A 26,829-nucleotide genomic window follows, 5' to 3' on the forward strand; every position below is an offset into this window, starting at 1 on the left:
AATTACAACTGTTGATTCGTCATCTGGGAGAGAGCCACTGACACTACAATCCAAAATCAAGGTTTCACTGTTGAAATGCTCAAAGGGTCAATGACATGTTTTATGGGCCTGAATAGAGCTACAACATATAGTATAAAGTCCCTAACAAATTACAACGATGGTATGACTCACAGTACTATGAAACAGATAAGACTCCTGAGTGCATCGGCGACGTGTGGCCCTCTGGTGGCCTCTTATTCCAACCACACCACATTCATTCTGTTTTGGGCTCACCAACCTCAACATAGCACATGATGGTGAAGTGGGACAGATGTTGGCCTCGCCGTCAGAGCGGCAGTGACCACCAGTAATACCTTTTCAATTAAATGAAGGATATCTGCATCAAATTTACTTAAATCTTTAATTCACTCCACAATCTCAATGTTCAAAAGCAGCTTTACCTGCTACAACGACTACAACGTGTGGACCCAAGTTCCTTTGCCATTTATATTGATCAGAATATGTCATACAATATCTACATGAAGGTTGAAGCCGTTGAGGGTCTGAGGAGCTTGCTAAAGTGTGACAACCATCACTGTTTACATTGTAAATGGATGTGAGTTTTTGAAAAAGTCTTATTTGCTTCTTACAGAGTTCAATGAGAAGATTGTTAACGTATAATTTGTTATTGCAATTTCTATGGTAAATACAAGCAAACATACTCTATTGGTAGATTTGTTACAAGCCAGGTTAGGATCCCTGGTATGGATAGATGGGTGTCATCGTTGGAACCTTGTCATGAGGATGTCTTGCCTGTATCCCTTGCTATAGTGTCTTTGTTTTCCCCTCTTTGGCGGTTTTGGATTTTGGATTCATTAAAAGTGACCTTTCGTTAGAAGTCCTGCCTCTGCCCTCACCAGTCCTGACCATATCATGTCATGTAATAGGAGAGAAATAGAATGGTTTGGATTGCATTCAAGGAACAATGACAACAGTTTGAAATAATTTACATAATTAGTCTGTGATAACCCCATCTGGAAATAAAATTATAGAACTTTTTTAGGGGTGAATTGGATACAGTCCAAAGTCAAAATGGTTTGTATGCGGAGATCGAGCCACTCCTGTTAAACATCTCATACACAAAGATAAGATTGCAGCCACAATTATATGATCCTTTATCTGTCCTGACTTCCTGAACACACATTGGAGCAGAAAGCGATGTGATCTCAAACGAGAGGAAGGGTGGGGAACAAAACAAAGTAATGGACCGTAATTATGCATGAATGAACAAACAAAACCGCTTCAGAGCGAGGCCGTTTATCACAAAATCCCTACTTCCCTTTTGTTAAAGTCCAGGTTGTCTTATATATTTCATCACCACCCCTCAGTGGAAACGACAAATATTCTTCTCCTTCCTTCCTGTGGGATTTTGAGCCAGTCCAGTACCCAGATCAGATAACCAGACGCCAGAATGGCCACAAGGGGGCGGGCTCCCAGTCTGGACTGCTGGAGGCCAAGGTCATGTCCCCTATTGGTATCCTAGGGGGCCATCTTGACTTTCTTCACAGTCACACAGTACCTACTGATACACAGGAACACATCTGGCCCACATTCACCTTTGAATAGTGTTTGTTTGAAATGACTTAACATTTTTCAATGGGATTCCTTTCTACCTGATGAATATGCAAAAATCATTCAAACTCCCCCCACGCTGTTAACATTATGCTTTCCCTCCACGTGGGCGGGCAGAGTGAACGATGCGGTGCAGAGCGGTATTCATCACCACTGAGGCATGCGTGCGTTTGTCCGAAACTATCAAATTCCTGCATTGGTCGGAACCCTTCATCCTCGTCTTTGGTTCATTTTCTCTTGGGACACAGCCATTGTGGAGGCGGTTGGAGGCTGCCTCTCTTCAGCATTGCCTTCTCCCTCGGCGCCTCCCGCCTTCTGGCCAACCTACTCCAGATCTTAAAGACAGCAAGAGTTTTACGATGCGAGCGCCATTACCGAGTACCTGAGGGAGCGTTATGAGGGAAAAGGTATGACTTTGGGGAAATCCATAAAAAGCCTCTGGATAAATGAGGAAAAAGTGTGAGAAGTGTGTTTGTAATAAGTTTATTTTTGCTATCCACAAAATACATTATTGAAATAGTGTGAATAGTGAGTTTCTTTAAAGTCATATGTTTCATATGCGAGTTGTATCCATGAGAATATGTAGTGTAGTATTTGTTTAGACTTGTGTTTTGTCACACAGGGTTGTGTGATATGAATAAATAAACACTGCAGGGTTACACCTCCATGGTAGCTTTGGTTTCTCCGTGGCGTGTTAACTGAATAATTAAGCCACATAATAGCTAATATAATATGTAAATAGCAAATAAATGATTGATAGTTATGTCACTGAAAGCTGTTGTGACAAAGTCTCACTGCAGCAAACTTAACTCTTGTTAAATATTCCAGTTGCTCTTGTGTAAACTCTAAAGGTCAGGACTGAGCTGCGGGATTATTTGCATTCCAAACCACATCTGATGAGCGCTGCTTGAGTAGAGGCTTTGTTTAAACACTGAGGGTTCAACAGTTAGTGTGTCTCAATCAGAATTCAGTGAAGAGTACAGAAGGAAAGTCTGTGTACTAAACCACTTCCTGCTGCAAACACTAGATGGAGCTCTTACAATATCTTGTCTGCTTACTGTTATTTGTTCATTTGACCCACATGTACACAACACACAACAGCCAGACTTTGGTTATGCACCTAATGCTTTATTTATTAAAAAAATACAAAACGGTTTCCATAGGAAAGCATTATGACTTTGCAATCCCATCTCTTTCATATCCATTTTAAATGTATGGTTTTCACACCTCTTAAATCATATCCAAGCAGACTTCTTGACCTTAACACAAAACAAAAAAATATAATATAAAGGTGGAGTAGAGGAGAGGTGCAGTCTGTGTCTCGAGTCCCTGCATTTTAAGTATAAACCATGTTTATTTTTTAGTGGAAACTTTTGTCAGGGGAGCAGAACAAATGTGGCGCTAAAATGATTAATGCTCGCACCTATAGTAGTCTCATTCAAATGAGTCACACTTTAGTGCCCAGACACACAGAAATAACTTATTTTGTGTGTGTTTCTTGAAACATTAAAGTAGATTTTAAATTTATTTAGCAAAAAAAGTTTATCTACCTGCACATTTTAGTTAGGAAAAATTGTTTATTGATTACTACACTACGCAAGTTCCACTCAGAATTGGTGAGGGGGCGTGCAGCAATGAGCTGGAGTACACAGATGTCCCCTAACACAATCAGAGTGAGATTCAGGCTGCCTTCATTCGGTTGATTCTTAATTCTATACAGACCACAGAAGGTTTTGTAGCAGCTGGTCCCTCTCCTCCTGAAAGTTACTGGCCTTTAAATGTTGATGGTCATTTGGAGAAAAAAAAATGGAAAAAGACTTCAACAATTAATAACCAAATGGTGCTGATCCATAGAGCATTGCTGTGATGTCCAGCAGGCGTTTAAACCACATGGGCATGACAGGGCTTAGAGGGCAGCTCCAAGTTGCTCTCTCGACCGCAGTAAGCGGGCACGTCCAACACACAGGACTCTTCCGCAGGTGGCAAGCCCTGGGAACAGATCTGCTGCACCTGTTGCCTGGAGAAGACGATGCAGATACAAGTTAGATTGTCTCAAGGAACAATACAAATCCTCACAATTGACGAGTGTCGGCTCTTTCATGTCGAAATCTCAATGTAATTATCCCTCAAAATAAATACAATTGGGAAAAAAAAATGAATCAGGAAAGTGTCCATCACAAAGACACAACTTAAAAGTTGCAAGTGGTACTCACCAGGCAGTGCGGGACATGACGTAGTAGATGTCGGGTCTCTGGAAGCCGTTAAAGGTGGAGGAGGCGGCCACGGTGTAGGCACCCATGTTCTCAAAGACCAGCCAGTCGCCCACCTGAAGGTCAGGCAGGTCACACTGCTCCACGATGCGGTCAAGGCCGTCGCATGTCGGGCCCCAGATACTGCAGGGGTACATGACCTCATCCGGCTTTGGCTTCTATTAGTACAAAGATACGGGAGACACAAAGTCATCCTTTGATTCACCTTCAAAGAAGCCAGCTGGAATAGTGATCTGCCACTTCCTCACTCCTTGTCTTTCCCTTACCTTAAGTAGTGTTGGCAAACAGTGAGCGTGGTCATAGAGTATACAGTTGAAGGATCCATAAACTCCATCATTGACATAGTACATCAGAGTCTTATCATTGGTCCCTTCGTCTTCCTCTGATGAAAGCAGAAAATAATCTCTCAATACTTAGAAATGTAATAAACATGCTATCAAAATAAATGTGTCTTCCAAATTATGGCAGTTACCGTCAGAGGCTGACTCGTCGTCCACAATGGCCTTTTTGGCAATGATGTTTACTACTAGGGTGTAGGCAGAGGCCACATAAAAGCGCCCTGGCTCGGCAATCACCTTAATACCACTGTCAGCAGGAAAGAACTTGTCCAGGGCTGGGCTAATCACTCCTGTGATCTACAAAAAACAGAACACGATAAAAAAGAGATAAACATGAGGGCTGTACGGAATGGCTAAAAGTCAATATCACGGTATAGTTTTTTTTCAAGACACAAATTCATTGACCCCGAAAAGGACCGTCGGCTACCCGAACGGCTGCTCGCCACTAGCCGCCAAGTTGGCTTGTTGTGGCTGCTAGTGTTGCCACCAGAGGCTCGACAGACTTTGCAATAAATAGTTTTCTGATTTTCCCAAACCAAAAACCCTTCAGACAGACACAGCTCCTCTTTTAGGCACAAGTTGTGTTGGTGCATCTCCGGCCTCTCGTTCCTCCTGTATCGCTCTTTTCCGTGTTTTCATGTAGCAACACAGTTACTTCTTGTTGTGAGCTGTACCCAGCATGGAGTTCGGTGGGGTAATTTTTATAAATGAACAATTATTAGTGTTATAACTTGTTTATGTGTCACAAGTGTGCTGTTGTTTTACCCTTTACAAGAGTGTTAGTGAGTTATTCATTGTTGTTATAAAGTTATAACCAGCCAACGTTAGTTGTTATGGCGTAACACTGTTCTGAACAGAAATTCATACACTAAGGAGATCTTATACCGATATACCGCCCAGCCCTAGCTGGTACCAATGCTTATTTTATTTTAATTAAAAAAACAGAATTGAAAATAAATGAATATGAAAAGCAAGATACCTCTTCAAATTTGAGTTCAGCTTCGTCTGAACCAGGGAAACCTCCTCCAATGTCCAACAGATCCATGTTGAAGCCCAGTTCATCCTGGAGGTCACAAAAATCCAATGTTCAGTTAATAATGATGCGTGAAACCCCAAATAATTTTGCCTTTCCTTCTGTTACAACTCACCCCCATATCGAAGACGCAGCGGGCATCGGCGATAGCCTGGCTGTAGGTCTGCGGATCGGTGCAGCCACTGCCAACGTGGAAGCTGACACCGATCACATCGAGCTGCAGCTCCTTGGCACACTCCAGAAGACCACGGCAAGCTTTGAGTTGGGCCCCAAACTTCACACTCAGGCGACACACTGCCTTTGAGTCATCTGTGGCAATACGCAGCACCAGTCTGGGCGCAAAGCAGGAATAAAATGTTAGTGGAGGAGGGGAAAAAAAGTGGACAGATAATTGAAATAAAATCAGTCAAAGCGCGGCAAAAATGTCTCACTTGGCATTTTCATGACAGCGGGCCACTTTCATGAGTTCCACTTCGCTGTCAAAGGTCATCATCTGCACCCCATGGGCAGATGCATACTTGATTTGAGAAACTTGCTTGCAGGGGTTTGCATAGATTATTCTGCTTGGATCGACTCCCAGAGACTGGACCATCTGAATTTCATTCTAGAGGCGGAAGGGGGTGAGACAATGGAGACAGTCAGAAAATGTAGTAACAAGACCCGACTGTGCAATTTCGTTTATTGCCACAACGGCTACTTTGTATCGTTATTCTTAGAACGACTAGTGCTACGGGAAATGTCCAAAGCCCACCTTGCTTGCACAGTCAAAGCCGGCTCCCAGGGACGCCAGGGTCATGACCACAGCCCGGCTGTTGTTGCATTTGACGGCATAGAAAGGAGTGACTCGAGGCAGCGCCCTCACCCAGCGGAGATGTTTCTTTAGCACATCTCCCAGGTCACAGACGTAAAAGGCATCCCGGTCATCCTGTGGGCAAAAATAGAGGAACAGGTGCATTAAAATAAAAAATCTTCCATTATAGAAGTGTGTGATACACTGGAAACAAGGAAAATCTGACTTTAAAAAAATGAGTATTATTTGCACCACTATGGTCTTAAAAGTTAAGTAAAGGGCATTCAATTCTCACAATACACTACCTGTAACCTGAGCATTGGTATAGGATGACAGGTGCATCCTGTTTATATTCATCAGCCAACCCTGCGGGACAATTTTGTTTATCCACTAAACAATGTCGAAACAGGATGCTCACCGTGGTGGATGACTCGTTGATCTTCTGCTCAACAATATCCCGGGCGGAGAAGCCCTCTTCCAAGAAAGAGAAGTCAAACTCGGTGGAAGTGGCAGTGTTCATGGTCACAAGAAGTCCTTAGTCACAAGAAAACAGATTACATTTAGCATCGGGAACACAATGTCTTTTGTGTCCTTAATACATGATTTAATCAAATAAAATGCTAAAATAAGGGGCTGTGAATGAAATTCTCTTAACGCATCACTGGATTGAATGACAACTTTGTCAGTGGTATCTGCCAACATGACTTAAGATAGAAATTGAGACAGTGTGATGGGGAATACACTTACTTGGATAGGAAAGAGATGGGATTTAGCGTTGCTGTTTTCTCAGGTGCAGAGAAGCCAAGGCGGCTCACCAGTGAAGTTGAATCCCTTCAAATACAACTCAAGGCCTGGGCCTGCTGAGTAGCCAGTGCGAGTCTTACTAGACTGATGATTCTGTGAACAAAATAATTTGACAGTATCTTAACTATATATCCTGATAGGAGGGGGGGGGGGCTGGGCTAGTAAATAACCTTCTACCCGGTTGCGTTGACTAAAAATCATTAATCTATTTTTATGTTTATTATCTATTATTTATCAAATTAAACACAGCGTTGCGGTTTACTTTCATGAAAACCGGTTTAATTATTTTGGAGGGGAACAGACTTCCGAGATGCACATGCACACAGTCTGTAATAGCGCTCCATTTTACAACTATGTCATGAGTCATGAGTAACGGTAGTAGACACCATCTGAGAGTAGTCCCAGAAAGTGTTTAATCCCCGCCCAGCGCAGATGTAATCCAATCAAAGAAGACCCGCCTTAAACATCTAAAGAGAGGCACAAAAATGAACCAATCGGGATCGACTTATGAGGACAACGTCACTATGCCGGTTCCGTTTAGAGCTCGTCGTACCATGAGGCGAATTTGCATTGAAGTTACTAGTAACGTGGTTTAATAGAACACACGCATCCAATTTAAAAATGGTGAACAAACGCTTTCAACGTGGCGCAAACACACAAGTCTGAAGTCCATATTACAGTTATGCGTATTGGTTATCAACGTTTTAAAAATAAATTATGGCAATATCGCTAGACAAGATTTAGTTTACTAACCCACTGTTACAATAGCACCAGGAAGAATAGTTAACAATTAATAGCGAATAATTGTTGTATCAAATTAGAATTACGGTGAAAAACAGCAAAACCCGAATTCCATTGTCCACCTTAAGCCGCCATGAACGATTTAGCAAGCTAACGTTAATAACCGTTAGCTACCATCGAGACGCATTTAACGTTAAGCTTTCAAACACCTTTACCGTCGAAAATCCTTAACTTACCTTGAAAAGCATTTACAAAGAGTGTGTCCATTAGACCAGAATGCTGGGATAAAAAAATGAGCTGGCTGTGTCACTTCCTTCGTGGGTGAAACTGGTGTGCGAGCCGGTAAAAGGATCCCGACGGTATTTATAGAGAGCTCGTTGCTATGACAACGCAGCCAGCTGAAACCGGCCTCCAATCCACGTATGAACCGGTTTAGTCTCGTCACCTCGTCCACATGGTGGAGAGGGGGGCAGAAAGGCGGACGGGCGGGATCCTTTCACTGCGTACACACATTTGCCCTGAAGATAACCGGTCAAACGGACCTTTTGTAAACGACGATGTCACACTACTGTTGTGGTAAGGGCAGGGCCCCAAAACCCAAACATTCACGCGACTGTCTAGCCCAAGCTAGGTTAGTAATAAACTCCTCATGTGAAAACTACCTATAAGTTTGTCTCATTCTCCACCTTTATTTAGCTCGCGGAAATAAAATAAAAGCAAAGAATGTAAAATTAATTTAATGTTTTATTTCTTCCGCGTCCAAACATTCAACAAAAGACTTTGACTGTGCTGCCATACTGCTACTGACCTCAGAGCTTCAGCCACGTGCATAGTGACCATCACTGGGTGGCTCTGATCCACAGTACGGCGATGGAAGAAGCCTGCCCCGTGATCGTGTTAATCCTGGCTCTGTCTGACCTGTCTAATCTCAATTTGAGTTCTTCACCTACTTGATGGGATTAAAAGGAGGTCACGAGTTAATTTAGCGATGTCAAAGGTGTTGCAGACACAAGTCTCCTGTAGCAAAGCAAAGTTCTATACATGTATACAAATAATGTTTAAAAAAAATATCCATACAGATAAATGTCTGCTATGTTTAAAATGAAGGGGTTTAAAAGAAGAAAACAAGGTTTCTTATGGTGCTTCTGAGCAGAAAGATGCTATTTCACCCAGGTTGCTTTCATAGACATTTGGTTCACAAGAGAGACATTACCAAATAGAGGAAAATCGAGAATCTGGTTAGAGTGACCTCGACAACATGTGGAAATGCTGCACACGCATGGGTTCCAGGCCACTAACGTCCGGACCTTAGGGCTTCACCAGGACCGCATATCTGCAAGCTCAGCTTAATATCTTTACCATGTCGCGAAGCCTCAATCAAGAGGGCAATCAATTATTTGCACAGCGGGGAAAGAATGCAAACACTTTGCCCCGGTGAGTCAAGTCATATTTTCCGAGCAGTTTCATTGTTAAAAAACCCCAAAGTTCAAGCCTTTTGTGCCCTGATCAGAACGTTGAAGCAATGTTAAACGGGAACGTTGTGCAATGACATAATCTGAAATGGTTTTCACACATTTCATGACCCTTGTCCCGTGTACTAGGACAGACGTCCTACACAGACCAATGCCCGTCCGTCAGGAAGTGGGCTGCGCACTTTCGCAAATTCATTTTCAACGGATGTTTATCAGCCCTGTTTGGAAATCACGAGATCCCAGAACACATCTTACGTGCAATCACTTCCCTTTTTGTTCAACTGTTTTTGTCAAAAAGGCCCGCAATGATGCCCCTCTCCTTCCCCCCCCGTTGTAATGTCTTCGTCTCGTCTCTGTGTGCACTGTTGTGTCCCTCCGCTCCCCCCCCCTCGTCCCTGTGGCCTCGCCAAAGACAAGGAAGAGGATTGTTGTTGGCCACCCACAAGATACACGGGTCACGTGTAACGCTGCATCTGCCTTTGTGTTCTTCTCCACTTCTTCCTCAGGTCACAGTCACTTCCAGCGTTTCATCACAATGTTTACGTGTCATTGGAGTATGTTTCTGCGTGAAAGAAATATTGAAAGACAGAAAATGGGTTACATACTTAGTTACTTTGTTTAACCAAGCTGAAAATACCGGGTCACGCCTCAAGCGTAGTCCCGTGTATCGGTACTTATTTACCAGAGTGTGCATCACGTGTTTGTAAGGTTAACCAGGCTTGACCTCGATGTATGCCTGAGAATTTCTGCTGGTACAGAAAGCTGCTTATGAAACCGCAGTCCCAAGCAGATGGTGCCAGTGGCGAATGTATACTCTTCTCAGTGGGGTCAATGTGACTTCATTCGGGAAAGCCCCTAACAGCGTGTTGACACACAGAAAACCTAATGAACGCAAAGGTAAAACACTTTAGAGCCATAATAGTTCATTCTCACAACTAAAAAAAGCCTTACAGACCTTTTAAGTTATGAAATTATTTTATTTTTATATTTTATTTTTTTATTTTTCTCGTTTCATTGTTTGTCTTTCTAATTAGATGGTTGAATTTAGGTCTGTTTTAACGGATTTGCTCTTAGACATAAAATACATCAGTAAATACCACCACTTGGATTTCTGAAGCTTGAACCTGTCATGGTAAAAAAAAAAATCAACCTAATGAGAAACGTCTTCAAGCATTACTAGTTCACCATTGCTTGCAAAAAACCCCATTGGCTTTTTTGGCAGGGAAGCAGCAACCTACATCAATTGGCAGTCCTCCCTGCAGCTCTCCATAGAATTCAACACCAACTCCGGCATTATTAAATGTTGCTGAAATCTATTTCTTTTGTTCATTTCTGTACATAAATATATGGCCAACAAAGAAAGTGGGGATTTAATGTAACTTTGTAAGTTAATGTAATGCAAAGTTTTGGCTGGTTTTTGCCTCAATCAAGAATTAAGAGAATTTCAGTGACCGATAGCTCAGGGGAAAGAGTGGAGGTAAATGTCATTGAATACACAGACATCTGGTGACTTGTGGCTGTGATGAAGTGTTGGTCGGTGGAAGTACACCCGAAAGGAGGAAAACGGGAAATTCTGGCTACTCGTGCACTCATTTCATTCTGGTGACGTTTCAGGACGTTTCAGGACTTCAACATCAACAAGATTGCTTAGTGTGCAGCACTCCCTCTCTCACACACAGATGCCTCTGTACTTCAGCCGCTCGTCTTGTTAATCTATTTCTACATGCAAGTCCTCACTCTCTGGACCACACACATACCGAAATAGCAGAATTTAGGGAAAAAAGGCCCTGTTTGAACGTCACCATTTCTAATGCACAATAATGAATGGTTGGGCAGAAAAGGAGGAAACACTCTGGCTTTCCCTTTGTCCAAGTTGGAGCAGCGGTCCCTGTGGCCACGAGCAGCGTGCCACACGACTATTGCACATGCTCAAATGGAACAAACCCAGCAGCCATGAGTGTATGAGGAAGAAAGTGTCGTTTCTTTTTCAAGTTTGTCCCAGTGGCGCTTCTCATCTCTGAGAGGGGCCACTTCAGTTCCGTGAAACAGAAGTCAGAGCGTGTCTGCCTTCTGTTACGGTTAAATGGTTTACAACTTGCTCCTGCGCTCAAAAACAAACAAAAAAAGAACAATAAAATGATGACAAATGAGGGAGGTCCTCCTCAGCTCCACATTGAGCTGAATGCTGAGCCTTCCAGCTGTCAAAAGGCTTAAGATCCGATTTGAACTAATATTTATACCGTTGAATTGCGGTGTTAATTAATGACAGTCACATGACACATAACAGTAAGTTGGTAAACTCTTCCACATGGTTCAGGATTCATCAAAGGGACATCACGCCATCAGACAATCTGAACATTTCCCAACCACATAGCCGGAGTCAACAGAGATCTTTCAGGGGTGTGAAGAATGTCTGTTTATAAAAGATCTAAATGTTTCCCGGTCACCATTCTGTGTCCATGAAGGAAACAATTACCACGGAGTGAGACAGCTGGAGACATTCTGAAATCACCATAGCCTGCGGATAATTGCTCTGGCGAGCGCACACAGTAACACAACATGGTCCAGAGGAAACAGCCTCCAGCAGCTTCCTTAAATCCAGGCAGACAGCCACGGAGGAGCCTCCAACCCACGACGCCTGAAATCAAGTCTAATCTTGGTTTTTTTTCATTTGGTCTCATCTACTGGAAGGAATGACAAAAAAGGTTCAGTACAGTCTTTCATCCTCCCAGCTTTGGCTACCTGGTGACTTTTTACACCAGCACAACCATGAAATGGGCATTTTGGTTGATGTGTTTCAACAACTGTTGCATGGATTGTCAACTGAATGTTGCTGGATGAATTAGTAGTTTCAGGCAAATGTATGACTTCATAATGACAGAGTGAAGCAAGGGCCAAGGAAGAACACGGCCTTTTGGAGTGGATCTGAATGCCAGGCAGCGGTTACATGCGTTGTTATGGTCTCGAGTTTGGAGACAACCTTGGCGGCAGTCTGCACTTTGAGTGTCCTTCTAGTTTCTAAAATGGCACAGTGATAACATGGGGATGTGCAGTGTTTTGACGATGCGGGTTTCTTTTGGTCTGTGCTCTAAACCTGGCATGCCTCAGTTTTTTATTTTCACGTGCTGCCAGCACATCTGGGTCACATGATCACATCATGGTTAGAGCTCCCTTACCATGCTGGATGGATTCAGTGTGGTTGTATTTAAACCGGTCCATTAGACATTAAATTCTATTCCAGATTGTTACAAAAACATCCAATATAATCCCATTTGCATAGCTAATGGTTTAAATAGGACATTAAAGCCTTGTTACAGTCTACATTATACAAAGAGCATGTAACTGATGGGATAAGATGCAATTTTTACTGAATACCTAAATATTGATTGTCTTGCACAATTAGATCTTTGAAGAAAATGTGGATCTGGTAAGTTTGGGAAAAGGAAAACACTCGCCATGTTACAATCTGTTGTTATAGTGACATTTTTGACCCTGAAGCCGCCCCACTTGTCCTCTGTTCCTGGAGTGATGAGAGGAGAGTTGTTTGACCAGGCTCTCTGCTGACTCATCATGTCTTCATCTTTCAAGGTTGAGTTGTCAACAGTTGGTCCGCTCTGGATCTTCTTTTCACCGGGCCCATCTTTTATGCTTCCCTGGGCTGGCCTGAAGCTCGGCAACAGACGGTGTCAGCACATTTCACGGGGGAACTCTTCACTAACAACAGTAATGGTACCATTAAAAAAAAAAAAGTTGCTGGCTGTTATGGGTTGCTGCGTCGCTCTGGCTCTCGTTTACAGATTCTTCTTCTACCAAAACAAAACCCAATGTTCTGGTTACTTAGAATAGACTTTCCCTCCTATGGTTTTCAATGGCATTCTATCATAGTCCCAATAAAACTGGTTGACAGTGTTATCTGTGGATCATCCAGCAATGGACACCACATAAAACCTTTGTTTTTAATGAAACTGCAATTGCACCAAATGTCCCTCTGCCATTGAGCTGGGATTTGCATGTAAGTGATGAATTCCACAAGACACAAGTCTCAGCAAATCTCAAACCATGAGGCATACGTAATGGTTATGTAATGGGTCGCCATGCAGGGTGAGGTGTATCAAATACCACTTTCTTGCCTTCACGGGTCTCCTGTGTCAGCTTTGGTTGACGCACTTCCTGTGACCTGGTTGCCAGTCGTTATGGTGAAGCCACAGCAATTTGAAAAAGAAGGAATTAAAGAGCTACACAAAATTACCCTTTGCAAAAATACTTTCTACTGTTCTACCATCAAACAGGTGCAAACCCCAAATACCTGGATACGCTTGCTCTTCACCCTGTAAAGTCTTTGTACCATATATTTCACATCCCAGATCCCCATGGAGTCAGCTGTATATAAAGTTACAGGACAATCATAGCTTGTACTGTTGTACTTGTATTGATTCCCAAACCATTGAGTTTGAGGTTTTCCTCTAAAGTTGAATGGTGTTGAAATCTTCTGTGTTTCTTGCAGAATTTGTTGTTTGATTTGCTAATTTAAATGGATTTCGCCTCAATAAGACAGATAGCTGAAATGAGCAGAGGGGCAAGATTGGAATGCCAAGGGCTGAAAGGCCCCTTCCCAGAATTTTGAAATGGACCAATGGTTGAGCACCTGAGGTTAACATCATCAGCACACTGGGAGAAGGGGCACTCCCTCGTTTTCCAAGAACTGCGTTTTTTTCTCTTACTTCCTGTGACGTCGGCAAAGCGTCAGCTGCTGCTCAAGTTTGTGCAAGCAATTTGGCAATAAAAGCAAAGACGACGAGTGTTGTTAATTCGGTGTTGGCTTAACAATCATCAGTTATAACAAAGAGCATTAAAAATACATTTTTTAGGCCCAAGCATACATTTTTCTCCCCTCCCATGAACTGAAATAGAAGGCTCAACTGCGGAGCCCACAGAGACGAGGCAGGTCACGTCATGTCCTTTCAGCTACTCGTTTCTTCTCAGCCGTCCCTGCTTTAAAAAACTAGTCCTGGTACTTTTGTATAATGGCATAAGATTTATGTGCTGGCAGCGACAGGGGGTTCTTTTGTGCTCTGAATCTGCAGTTTGCTAAGCACAGACCACCCAGGAACACCTTGTCTGTTCGTTGATGTCCTTCTTTGCCTCTTTGTGCAGCATCTCCGGTCCGTTTCTAGAGCAGTAAAACTCATGCACTTAGAGGACGAGCCGATGACAGCCGCAACGTGAGGACTGTGCCACCGCCAAATCCTCCACCCGAGCTTGAAACAGGTCCCGGATGAGGACTGCGCCGCCGCCGCCGCCACCGCCCCCCCTCTCAGTAGCGGCCTCTGCCGCCTCCTCCTCTTCCCCTGCCTCCCCCCCCTCCTCTTCCCCTGCCTCCCCCTCCTCCTCTTCCCCCTCCTCCTCCTCCTCTTCCCCTGCCTCCCCCTCCTCCTCTTCCCCTGCCGCCGCGGCTGCTGCTCAGGTGCCCAGCCGAGCGCCTCAGCTTCCTCCTCTCTTCGTGGTGATCCCGTTCCGCCTGCTGCTGCTTCCGCTGCTGCTCCGACTGAGAATGAGGACGGAACAACACGTTTCAGAAATACTGTTTCCACCATCTTTGTACTGGTCACACTGGGGGGGTTGTTTGTGGCTGTTCACATCACATGCAGTTAGTGTTAGTTAGTTAGTGGATCATGTTTAAATAACGTTGATGTTATTGGTGGTCTATGACTGATGTCATTACATGAGATGCAATCAGATGGCATTTTTTCAATAGTCATGTCTACAGTGTGCAAATGCTTCTTTTTCTTAATTATACTTTTCACACCTACAGTTGTGCTTGTACGTTTGTTTTTGTATAAAGCGAGATAACCTTTTTCCGCTAGCTTTGAAGAGATAAGTGTTAATAAATGATAACTGTTCAAAAGGCAGATGTTAGCGGGTGTTGCTGAATTTCATGTTCTGAGTTAAGAGAGACTTTTTTTGCAGATAAAGTTGTTGCCCATATTTGTACGTCATTGCATTAAACCCCTGAGCGATGGACAGAGAGAGTGACAGTATGCTGCGCCACGTCCACAGGCTACCTTTTTGAGAGTGAACGTCAGCTGCTTGCTGCCGACTGCCGTGTCGGCTACGTTGCTGGTTCCTGAGTGCTCCTCCATCTTCAGACGGTCCTCCAAAGAAGTCCTGGAGGACAAACAGACATTGGTGTATCATTGTCATAAATATCCTTATTCAATGAGTAAACTTTATGAATCTAGAAGCATATTCTGTAACCCCCCCACAGTTCAATTTGATGTAAATACAAAAACATACTTTTGCAGTCTCTGCTTGCGGGCCATGTCGTTAAAGCTTCTGAACTCCTGCCCTGCTTTGATCTGATAATACTGAGGCCGACTTGTCTTCTCGCCTGTGGCCATGTTTGAGGTTCTCTCTCCCGCGCTCTGGTCCTTTTCCAGCAGGACGGTGTTGCGGTCCCCTTCCTTCCTCTGCCTCCGGCGGTCCTGACCCTCCTCCCAGATCAGCCTCCGCTGCTCCCTCACCTCCTCCACCCAGCCCTTGTCGTCGTCGTCCGAGCTCTCCTCCTCAGAGCTACCTCGGCCCTCGGGCTCCTCGTCCTCCTCGTCCGCCTGGATGGTCACAGAGCCAAAGTTATTATGTACATCGCGGCTCGCTTGCAGAGACGTATGAACCAGAGAGAAACAGATCACACAGAGGCTTTATACAGAACCTGCTTTCTGACAGTTATTCTAGAAATAAAATGTCTCTTTTGATAACATCGTTTTTCTATCAAATGGTCCCATTTGATGCATTTTTCCATGCAATAAATCGCATTAGGACGGATATGCGTCTGTCGGCGGGGGCTCTGCCACTCGTGCATTACCTTTTGGGAAGCAGCCACCTGCTGGGCCATTAGACGCAGCTTCTTCTGCCTCTTCTCTCCCACCTTGGAGACGATGGGGTTGAGGAGGCGGAACTCCATGCTCTGCTCATCCACCTGGTAGTCCGGGTTTTCAAACATCACCTTAAAGCGGTCATCTCCCAGGACGCTGGGGAGAGCCTGCATGTGTGATGGAGGGTGGTGGTGGTGGGGGGGGGGGGGATATGGAGAGGGTTAGAGTGGAAACTTGATATCAATATCAACATCGTCAGCTTAGTTTCTATAGACACAGTAAATTCAGAGTTAAAAAAGAGTATGTTGTATTATGTTGGTGCAGCCGTGTCACATTTATGCCAAAGAACCCAAGGGTGGCATCAGCGGGAGGAACAGACACACTGTGGATGTGCGTGGGTGTGAATGTGTGTGTGTTCTATACTGTGTGCAATACAAAGAGCAGAGAATTATAAACGCGGGACCATGTAGAGACAGAATGACATAAGAAATTGCATAAGGCCATATACTTTGTTTAATAAAATAACACTGTTCTATACGCAGAGGTAACCTTTAATAACTGTTGTGATCTGGCGCTAAATAGAAAATAAACTTGACCTTTAAGCTAATATAATGCTGGGGGGAAACACTATTTAAGTTAGTTCCCAGCTACAAGGCCTTTTACTAGCGTTTCTGCCCTCAGGTGTGTTCTGCACGGAGATGGGTGTTGTTTTCAGAGTGTGACATCGTCACTGTGGAGACACAAACACCTTGCTTTTGCAATAAGCGCTCTCCTACCTTGCCCTTCTTTTTCCTGGTAGTCAGCGCTGCCTCATCATCGCCCTGCTCCATCAGCTTGAGGGCCAGCTCCTTGTTCACCTTTGGCAGCTTCTGTGTCAGTCAAAACAAACAGCACAAGGCGGTCACATGGGGCGCACAGAATGTGAAGCAACGCATACGTGAGCACAGACATCCTCAATGAATCGCTAAGCTAAAGAAAAGAATACCAACAACGTGAACCGATGTAAAAGAACTGTTTAAACACGTAGAGGAAAGTCGAGCCGCTGACCTTAACCGGCACTCTCTGGGTCCTGGACTCCTCAATCTTCTGGCGGATCTTATCCTTGCGATACTCCTCGTATGCAAATGGATTGGCCATGCTTTTGACCTGCAGCCGAACCAAACATAAAAAAGTTAAATCTAAACAACACACGTCTTTGGTTCAAACCATCTTTACACCATAATAAACGGAGCTGATTATATTAGAGGAAGTTGATGTTTCTTACCTTGTGATATAGCCGGACGTCCATGAAATAGCCATGCATGTAGGCTCTCAGGAGAGATGATCCCACCAGGTGAGACAAACCTGGCAGACAGACGCAGGAAAAAGCACAGAAATCACAATCTGGAATTGGCCGAATGCATTAACAAAATTAAAATCCAGTCAATATATGAAAGAACATAGAATTTATAAAGAGTTCTGAGCAGAGGTGTCCCATTGCCACTTTGGTCAAGAGTTTTTTTCAAGCCCTGATCCCTAGAGGATGAACGCTACCAATTTTAGTAGGTATAAATATAAGAAATTATAGGTTTTGTTAGTTAGCCCAATTCAATGTATGAAAACCTGTGATTCAAATGCTTAATGGGATGTCCTGAGAGGTCTGGTCCTCAAAGGGAGCTACGTTCCCATCCTGTGGTCACAGATCTACAACTACCACAGTCTGAGGGGAATGAGGCTCATTGCCCTAACGAGAGTAGAAAAGGAGAGGCGTTGAGAGGAGAAAGGGGGAAAAGGTCGACATCGTGTTGCAGAGGAGGAACAAGAATTATGACGATTTTTGTTGCGACGTTTTTTTGTCGGATTTAAGTCTATATTTTTGAATGAATACAATCATTGGTTGTCGTCTTTACTTTGAGCACCCATGCTTCACCTCAAGATTCCAACCTCTGGAGACATCACATTAGAGAACAAACTACTACTCAACGTCAAACAACGAGCTGATTGTTGACACACACCCCTGATTGTGGGTAACAGCTTTAAGTTCCTGGAAAAAAGCATCACAGATGACGTCAAATGGTTCCCCAAACTAGTGGGGCAAGCTCATAAATGGCTGTATTATGGACACTTAAGGAGGTAGACATTTCTGCCTGAAACAAGTAGCACCGTGTAGATAAGAGTCAACTATGTAAATGTTGAGTAAGCGCCCTTCCCTGGATCACCCGGCTCTGCCTCAAAGATTACACAACCGGGCCACGTCAACCGGCGGCTGTAGACCCCTCCCTGACCCCTCCTCTTATTCCACTGCAGCCAACCACCTCTCTGCGTCATTTGATCTCTTCTGCTGCATTCCAATGTTCATTCAACTCCTCCTGTCTACGCACCCTCGACCCTCCTTCCCCGCGCCCACACACACAAACACATACACCATGTCTTACCTAAAAACCCTTCTCCTTCGCTAGGCCTCTAGTTAGGTAGTCTAGACAACAATGCAAACCCCTTAAGCGGCAAAGTGGTTTCCTTCAGGGCTCGGATTAAATTTCCTCTTTTACCCTCAGAGCTATCTAACTTTTAATCAAGTCGTTGGTAGAGGCTGCTGGCTTATGGGAAAAATGTGCTATGTGCAATTGGTTGTATAACTGAGATTTGTTTCCACATGGAATGAGTTTTGAGAGGAAGAATGAATGCAGCAGGCTCTCACCCAGATTCTCCAGGTCCTTCCGGGTCACAAACTTGTAGTCATCGTAGACGGTGCTCTCCGGGCTCTCCTCCAGCTCCTCTGTCAAGTTGTCGAGGAAGGAGCACCACCGAGGTGCAGGGCCCAGGGCCTAAACACAAGCACACACACTGGGGATTATTTATTTGTTTCCAGTTAGAAACGACTTAGCTCTTCCTCCTGTTATTCAAGGAACTGTTGAAATGTGCCGTCACACAACCGCCAACCAGTACAGACAAAGCATTGGCACAGCAGAGTCACTGCTTCATGGGAACTGGTTCTGAACCTCAACGGTTAGCTTACGTTGGCAGTTTTGCCTTGTTTCCAAGCAACAGTCAGTCTTTGGGTGTAAATCCAACTGATTTGTGGAGGTAAAATGTAAAAAGATTCCCTGAGCTGAAGAAGTTGGCAGGACAGTGTGCATCACTGGGACATCTGCCGGAAGGCCGACTGGACAAAGGGATGAAACACTTTTACTCTGGGCCACAGTTACACTGGTCTTCTCAATGTGTCTTTTGTGATGTGTGATTCAGCTGGAATCACATACATGCGTCTCCCTATTTCAATCAAACCTGCCTAACAGTGATCATGAATGAAAAGACGTGTAATGTAACCTCTGATCATGTAGCCAAGATATGTTTATTACCTGAAAAGGAAACAAGAAAAAAATGTTACCTGTATTGTTTTGGAGCCGAGAAGTTATGTAACATTATAGCTACACACTTAACATTCCAAACTTGTCTTGACATTTGTGTAGTAGCAACAAGGCACCTTTGGTTGAGGCATTAAATGGTTTTACTTTCATTTAAAACATTGATTTAATTGGTCTATGGATGGGTTTGCAACAGATAGTCCAAAAGGCAATTCTCTCATGAAAGTAAATGTTGATTTTAATAAAAAATAGCTCCACAACGTTTAGTTGTCAACTAAGAGCACTGCTTGAAATGTCATCAGTCGTCCTCTCTGAAGTGGCTGCTGTGTGGGCAGCAGGAACAAACTGCCATTCTGTGCAAAAATGCCTTTTAAAGTTCAGCAGTTATCTCACGCCAGTACTCAGAATCCACCAAAACGAGCAGTTATCTTAGTCACAGCAGTTGTTTTGTCAGTTCACAGATTGAGAACACTGTTTGGGGGGTGGGGGGGGGTCTAAATCCTTGTTTTAGAGACAGCGGATTCCTGAATGACGGATCTCATCTGAAAACAAAGTTTTGGTCTGAATATCTCTCGACACTATTGACTTTGTATATTCTTTATCTTGTTTGTCTAGTTTAAAAAAAAAAAACTCATCTAGCAGAGTCATTATGTTTGGAGTTCTTAAGTTCTTGTTTGGTGGAGTCCGTTCAATCCTGCACGAGCCCCACACTGAGGCCAAAGTCAACAGCATCCTGGTTATCTTTTAGTATATTACTGCCCAGCAGAGAGCTGAGAATTAAAGTGGTGATAACATTTAGAGTTGTGTGGGCTTCCACCGTCTGGTTTGCTTTTAGAGACCATAAAGAAATCCCATAAAAAGTATTCCCACGGTCACAGGGTTGTTGGCAAAATCTCATCAAACTCATCTAAGGGTTGCACGAAGGCTGCCTTTCTCAGAAAATAAAAAAACAAATGCTTTGCATAAAGACACGCACGCCTTTCTCAGAAAATCAAATGGAATGCTGCGCACACACACACACACACACACACACACACACACACACACACACACACACACACGTCATTTGCTTACATGATTATGTTGTTGCTAATGATCAGTTCAACAAGGAGGCTGTACCCAATATACTTTTAATGATGTTTTAAATCTTTATTCATATGAAGGGTCAAACGTGTCTCAGCAAGTGCTATGTCATCACCCGAATAAAAGAAAATGAAAACCCTAGTTTTGATTCATCTGATTAAATGGGATGATCTTAAATTACTAAAATGGTGTTACAGGCAAAATGACATGTACTATTATGGTTATGAATGAGGATCTTGATGATTGCTCATGTCGACGACCACATTGGTGTTTCCAGAGAGACATCCACGGCATTGTCTTGCCTCAACTGCTCCTCTGAGCCAACAAGGGCTGCCATGTCACCTAGTCATCGTTCGATTGTTTTCTCAGTTCTATTGCATTGTTTGCTTGATCAATTAAATGTAAGAAAGTGTGAAAAGCCTGTCTTCATCAAGGCCATCAAAGGAACCTCGACTCGAAGGTCTGACGTTTCAGCAAATCTGTGTCCGTCACGTCTGGAATGTTCTCATTTACACAAAACAGTGTAGTTGGCAGTAAACACACACACTTGTGGAACATTATCTGGTGTGTGTGGACTATTTCTGGCAACTTTAACAGACTTTTCCGTCCGGCACGCCATACTCATCATCTGACTAGCCGTGACTTTGTCATAACATTTTTGTTGCTCATACCAAGCAACAGGACAGCGATTAACGTCTTTTGTGCCCTCGTGGCTGGGGTGTACAACTCAGATTGCAGATGGCTGCTTGTGCTGCAGCGCAATTCAAGGGTTAGGGGATCTCCTAGTTCTGTCTTTTTCAACTTCACGCCTGGTCTTTGTCCCCTCTGCTTCCCTCCAAAATTAATGGCAAGAGAGGGGTCTTCGATTTTGATTAAATGCAGCCACATTGTGAGACCCACATTAACAACAATAAAGACAATAAAGAGACCAAACACGCAACTGCTTGCTCTCATTTACATGCCCTTGGAATCACTGAGGTTTGTATAAACAGCTGTGCTGCGACATCAAATGTCCTTCACTGCACCACAAGGACCGTGCGTGTCCGGGTGTGAACGGGACCCGTCCACCGCAGGTTGTCAAGTCGGCAGTGAGGGGTGTAAATGCGTGTGCACTCACCGGGACGTAGAAAGTGTTCATCTTGGGATCCTCATTGGCGGTGAAGAGCATACCTGACAATGATACACAGGCACAACGTTGTGAGCACGGAACCAGGTTGGAGAGAAATTATGCCCATCTCCAGATCTAGTAGTGTGTGTGAAGGCAGAGTTTAAAGAGGAAACTTTGCAAAGTTTTGTTGTAGACACACAACAGAGCAAAAGGCTGATAAAGATTTTACCCTTAAAATATAACACTTGAACTGTCTCTGGCTAGGTGTGACTCAACATACAAGTGAAGCCAAGTAGTGTGTTTTAGTGGTGTAAGAAACCGCTGCTGATTAATTAAACAGCGTAAAACTAAACAAGGTGTAAAATAAAGTGTTACTGGAAACGTATCCACCGATAGTCAGTCAAATGTGGGATCAGGACATCCTTTAATGCTTCCCTGGGGTAATCACATGACATTGTGAACAAACAATGGCCGTTTAAGTTAAGGGAAGGTGAGCCAGTATCATTGCCAGCGCTACTAGCAAAGGTTTACTTTGGTTTCATTATGATGCTGAAGCTTATGTTCCGTGAAAATAAGTATTGGACAAAGGTAAATTATTACAATGATGTGTCAACAAGTGATCGCTTAAAATATAGCATTTGTAAGAAACTTGACATTCACACAAAAACATAAATGCATAATAGAGGTGAATTTTGAGCTGTTACCACCTCTCTTAGCTCCAAACAGCTCAATAATAATAATACATCATTAGACCACTAACGACAAAATTAATGTCAATAAACAACAAAAAATTAATGAAGAAAGAAACTACCAAGAGTAAAAGGATGCTATCATCAAACCATGCAATATGTATCTGCCATTATAAAAGTAGAACCTCTCCTAGGTTGAAACCTCATCAAAACAAATCGGGATAGGACCTGGCTGAGACAAAATCATGATTTTATGGATTTAATAATGATTTCAACTTGTATGCGAGAGCTCACCTTCCATGTCTCTTGATGTGCATTGACACAAGACAGAACTCTGCTTTGGGATGGCGCCACCCAGAGGTCAAAGGCGGGTGTATCCCCACAAACCAATTTCATTACTTCTTTTACTTTTCAATGGATCTCTAGTTGTTCTGCTGCTCTGGCACTTGGCTGCGTGAGACCAATGAAGCTTAACTTTTGTCATGACCCTGTGAGGAAGGTAGTTCTCACCTGAGTTGGGGTAGATGCAAACATCGTTGATGTTGGTCTGAGGCTGTATGGAGGAGAAGGCCTTGCCCTGTGGGGAAGAGATGAACGAAATATAAAAACAACCCTGAACACATCATCATTCTTGTTGGTCATGAGTCGGTTTGAGGCTTACTGTGTCCTTATTCCACATCTTTATGATTTTAGCGTCAGCGGACACAACCAGGTCCAGCTGATCGTGGAAGTTGAGTGACTTGATTGGCAGGCTGTAGTTGTGGTCTCTGACCAGCAGTGGCTGGCTGGAGCGCAGGTCATAGAGCAGCACCTGTCCTGTGCTGGTGCCCACTGCCATGGTGAGGGAGCCATTGAACTTCAGCGCGCTAATCGAGGGCAAGCTTTGCACTCTGACAAGGAAAAAATACGAGGAGGCATTTATACAACAGTGAGAAACCAAGAGAGAAAATGTAAAATAACGGTAGAGGCTACAGAGTCAGACCAAAGCAGGCTATTACTACAAATAAATATCATGAGGCAAAACTTGGCTTTTTCTTTTGTGCAGAAGAAAACAAGTGTGGCCATGTAAACGCAGTCACGCAGACATCAGCACTGGACATGTTGGCGTGTGTCTGCCTGCTACGTACTCTGCTCCCTCCGCGAAGCTGCTCAGGGCGCAGTCCAGTGTGCCCACTCGGTTCCGAACGCGAGGGTCCCAGCATTCCACCCGGCCCTGGTGGTCCAAAACGAGACATATAAGGGAGTTGACTAAATGTCAGTGAGAGGTACCGGTTACAAAAGACTTCCTGGAACACATCAAGCCGATGCCGACGAACTAGTGGCGACGTGAGCAGACGGCAGAATCAGCTCACGCCGGCAGCGTCTGGTTCCAAAGTCGCCCCGTCACACCAAGCCGATTCTCCCCCAACACCCGACGGCCAAGTAGCACGTCGGTTCTGCGCCTGCCGTTTTTTTCTTTTGGTTGAGCAGCCAATCAGAATGATCAGAAGGCCCGACTGACCGACAAGCTCCGACGCCGATTCAACATGTCAAATCGGCCGTTACAAAGCCGCCGAGGACCGACTTCGGCCGACGGTGCGGAACACACTGAGGAGATTTAGTCTGCCGACGCAGGAAAAACTGCCCGACGGCCGACCGTGGGCTTGGTGTGTTCCAGGCTTTACACTCAGAAATCATGTGGAACACTTATACCACACGATATCAAAGAAATAGGGCAAAAGAAAGAGGGGAACTTGGTGACTGCCAACCAAGAACAACGATACATCATCGGCCACAAATAAGTCATCCATTGCACTTCTGTAACTCTGATGAAGGTTTCATCCGTTTATTCTCCCCGTTAACGTTTTTGGGGGGAGAGTTTTCCCTGTATCAATGTTAGGGTCCAAGGACAGGGGATGTGGTATGTGATTGTAAAGTGAAAGGTTCAAAAATATAATGAATTGAATTTATACTTACAGGATACAGCATAGGTAGGTAATTGATGACAATTTAACCCATTTTACTGGCTTTTATTTTCATAAAAAATAACTAATATTTACTATAGTAGCTTCTGTTTGCAGATAATTAAACTTGATTATTGTCTAATAACGATTATACAAGCTAATATATAGATGCATACATCTTGCATACAGTCTTTAAAGAAATGCTGTATACTGTATGGATGTCTTTTTTGTTGGCTTTGCTTGGATTAGGTCCCTTTGAAAACAAAAAATTAAAATCTAGGAGAATAAAACGAACAGGAAAAGGTCGGGTCAGCTGACTATTTCCATTGTCAAATTTGGATGCATTGATTGTTTTTCTCCCCCCAGAGCCAAGGATGGAAGTCATAAACCAGTGAGTCATCTTGCATCTACCTATTGGACAGGATGCAAGCTCACGTATTGCATTACATGTTGTTGTTGTTGTTGTTGTGTAGCATCAATGAGTCGAATGAACTAGCATCTGATTAACTCTACCTGTCCTAAAATATTCTAAAACGGTTTCACTTGAGTCTGCTAATAACTGGGGCCTCAGCCTTTCACAGCACTTACCTCAGAGGTTCCTGTAGCCAACAAGTGATGGACGGGATTGATGTCACACACATTGTTTTCCCTGAGAAGTCAAGAGAAAAGGCCCCATGAGCATAACCTGAGGACACCGACGACGAGTTCATATTTCCCACGGCTGAACCAAGAGTTAGCCATCATTGGCTCACCGCTGCATATAAACAGTCACGGCCATTGTTATACTCACACAGCATCTGTCTGAAGGGAGTTGAGGAAGCGCCCTTGCTCCAGATTCAGTCTGAACACCTGGGAACTGAAAAGGGAAAAGGCTGAGCCTTGTGTCGCCCGAGTGCGCAGGACGAACATGAAAGCATGCCAGAACAACAAAGTTTCATAGACCTCCGGGGATGCAATCACACTCTCACCTTGAGCCCACAAAATAGAGGTCACAGGAAGGGTAGTGGTAAGAAAAGTCCCGCCCAAACTTGGGTATACGCGTCTTGTAGTAGTTTCCGTGTTGGGAGTGGAACTCCACGTAGCGGTCAGCGTGCAGAAACACCAACTGTGACACAAGGGGAATGTTAATGCATGTGTAGAGGAACACAGTGATAGTTTAGATGCATATCTTTGAAGTATGTGGGCGGCCTTTTGAGATTTAAAAAGCAGTACAGACTTGGAATAGTGATAACTCCACATTACGCAGTATTGAGCGTGAACATGAAAATAAACAGTTCCAATGTCTGCAGTAAAGGGTCGGTACAAGCGCCATACCTTAGAGTAGTCATCAGACAGAATGTCAAAAGCCACAACTGAGAGAGAGAGAGAGAGAGAGAGAGAGAGAGAGAGCAAATTAGCTGTAGATGAAGAGCAATAGTGTACCACAAATGAGTGGTGTGTCTACTAACTCACCGTCTGAATCAAGACAGCGCTCAAACTTCAGGGACAACTGGTAGGTGTCGTAGCAGCGGATCCTGGGTTTGTACGTGCCTGAAATTAATGGAAAGAAGGTTCACGGCGGCCAGTACCGACCGACCACTTTCGGACGTCCCGCTCACTCAAAAGGCAGATTTGCTGCCAACACTGTCCATCTCACCTGCTGCCAGGATGAACTGACCGTCTCTCGACACTTTGATAGAGGTGCACACCGTGGGCATCTCAAAGTCCTGGATGAGCTCAATCCTGCGCTGGATGTCTAAAAAAAAAAAAACAAGGAGAAGAAAAGTCAAGCTGATTGAAATACATTCTCTCGCAGTGTGAGACGCTGAAGCTGCAGGTCAACTCACCGACATCGTTCTTTTGCAACTGTCTCTTCTTACGATCGGACAGCCACTGCAATGAAGAAATGATGAGATTAGGCATAAATACCAGTAAAACACTGCTTAGATACAGCAATACTTACCTATGGGGGGAGTATTTTAATGTAAGTCAACACTACTGTACTGAGGGTGTACAATGAATTGAGTCTCACATTATATTTCACATGTGTTCATTTACTGACACTTTCTATAAAAGTAGTGTGTTGTTGAATAGACTTGAATATTGAGAGATTATTTTCAAAACACAATGTCAGGACCACCGTTGTCACGGCTAGCTCTGTTAGCTAGCTAGCTAGCCTCAAGGTAAGCAGCGACTTCTAAAGATGTTTGTAACGTTTGTAAGCGTCAGGATGTAGCCGCTCTTCTTACCTCTGGAAGGGACTTTCCGTGGCTTAAATTGTAAATCTTTACGTCATTCACGCTGGATATCTGCATTGTGTGGGGCAAACGAGACTCTGGTCACACATAACACAGATACCGCACACCGGCAAACAGCACTGTATCCACGTTGTTGCTTCGGAGTGAAAACAGGAAGTCAAGAGGAGTTCTCCGAAATAGGTCCGTGTAGAACAAACACTACATGACCACGATTCCCCCCTCTTCTCCTCTCCTGCATCCAAGTCATGGAAGACTAAGGTCCCGAAGAGGAACGCAACATTTAAAAAATAATGTTCCGAAACAAAACAAAACAATAACATAAATACAAATATTAATAATTGAATAAACGAGTTAGGGTTTTATATGGACAGTTTATCTATCTATTATCTATTTATTATGTGCCAACACCTTGTGTGTCCCTTTTCAGGAATTTAGGGCCTCCGTGATTATGATTTACAAGAGAGAAAAACATACATGTATGTATGTATGTATGT

General features: G+C 43.9%; 2 protein-coding genes across 2 annotated transcripts; both read right to left on the reverse strand.

Moving 5' to 3' along the window:
* Positions 1–2,718: 2,718 nt before the first annotated feature.
* odc1 (ornithine decarboxylase 1) lies at positions 2,719–7,971 on the reverse strand. The gene is made up of 11 exons (XM_037486801.2): positions 7,824–7,971; positions 6,790–6,939; positions 6,461–6,576; positions 6,004–6,177; positions 5,684–5,856; positions 5,368–5,584; positions 5,199–5,282; positions 4,354–4,516; positions 4,148–4,263; positions 3,825–4,039; positions 2,719–3,628 (listed from the first exon to the last, which is right to left on the reverse strand). The coding sequence occupies exons 3-11, from the start codon at positions 6,560–6,562 to the stop codon at positions 3,493–3,495; spliced, it is 1,380 nt and encodes a 459-aa protein (XP_037342698.1). The 5' UTR covers positions 6,563–6,576; positions 6,790–6,939; positions 7,824–7,971; the 3' UTR covers positions 2,719–3,492.
* Positions 7,972–14,356: 6,385 nt separating this feature from the next.
* nol10 (nucleolar protein 10) lies at positions 14,357–26,528 on the reverse strand. Its single transcript, XM_062557377.1, has 20 exons — positions 26,327–26,528; positions 25,925–25,970; positions 25,735–25,833; positions 25,551–25,628; positions 25,413–25,450; positions 25,067–25,203; positions 24,889–24,954; positions 24,687–24,747; positions 23,283–23,368; positions 22,817–23,045; positions 22,666–22,732; positions 21,476–21,528; positions 18,609–18,735; positions 17,196–17,275; positions 16,979–17,077; positions 16,708–16,800; positions 15,922–16,098; positions 15,354–15,667; positions 15,122–15,224; positions 14,357–14,604 (listed from the first exon to the last, which is right to left on the reverse strand). Exons 1-20 carry the CDS (start codon positions 26,390–26,392, stop codon positions 14,374–14,376), a joined length of 2,250 nt encoding a protein of 749 aa, XP_062413361.1. The 5' UTR covers positions 26,393–26,528; the 3' UTR covers positions 14,357–14,373.
* Positions 26,529–26,829: the final 301 nt, after the last annotated feature.

This window comes from Pungitius pungitius, chromosome 14 (assembly GCF_949316345.1).
Source record: "Pungitius pungitius chromosome 14, fPunPun2.1, whole genome shotgun sequence".
Lineage (NCBI taxonomy): Eukaryota > Metazoa > Chordata > Actinopteri > Perciformes > Gasterosteidae > Pungitius > Pungitius pungitius.

What these genes read in the sequence shown, in the direction of transcription:
- nol10 (XM_062557377.1), bottom strand. Translation starts at nt 26,392, where the DNA reads ATGCAGATATCCAGCGTGAATGACGTAAAGATTTACAATTTAAGCCAC. An exon ending in GTTGCAAAAGAACGATGTCG is followed by an intron (nt 25,834 to 25,924) that starts GTGAGTTGACCT and finishes TTTTTTTTTTAG; the next exon opens with ACATCCAGCGCAGGATTGAG. An exon ending in CTCTATTTTGTGGGCTCAAG is followed by an intron (nt 24,955 to 25,066) that starts GTGAGAGTGTGA and finishes TTCCCTTTTCAG; the next exon opens with TTCCCAGGTGTTCAGACTGA.
- odc1 (XM_037486801.2), bottom strand. Translation starts at nt 6,562, where the DNA reads ATGAACACTGCCACTTCCACCGAGTTTGACTTCTCTTTCTTGGAAGAG. An exon ending in GCTTTGACTGTGCAAGCAAG is followed by an intron (nt 5,857 to 6,003) that starts GTGGGCTTTGGA and finishes TTCCGCCTCTAG; the next exon opens with AATGAAATTCAGATGGTCCA. An exon ending in CGCTGTCATGAAAATGCCAA is followed by an intron (nt 5,585 to 5,683) that starts GTGAGACATTTT and finishes CTTTGCGCCCAG; the next exon opens with ACTGGTGCTGCGTATTGCCA.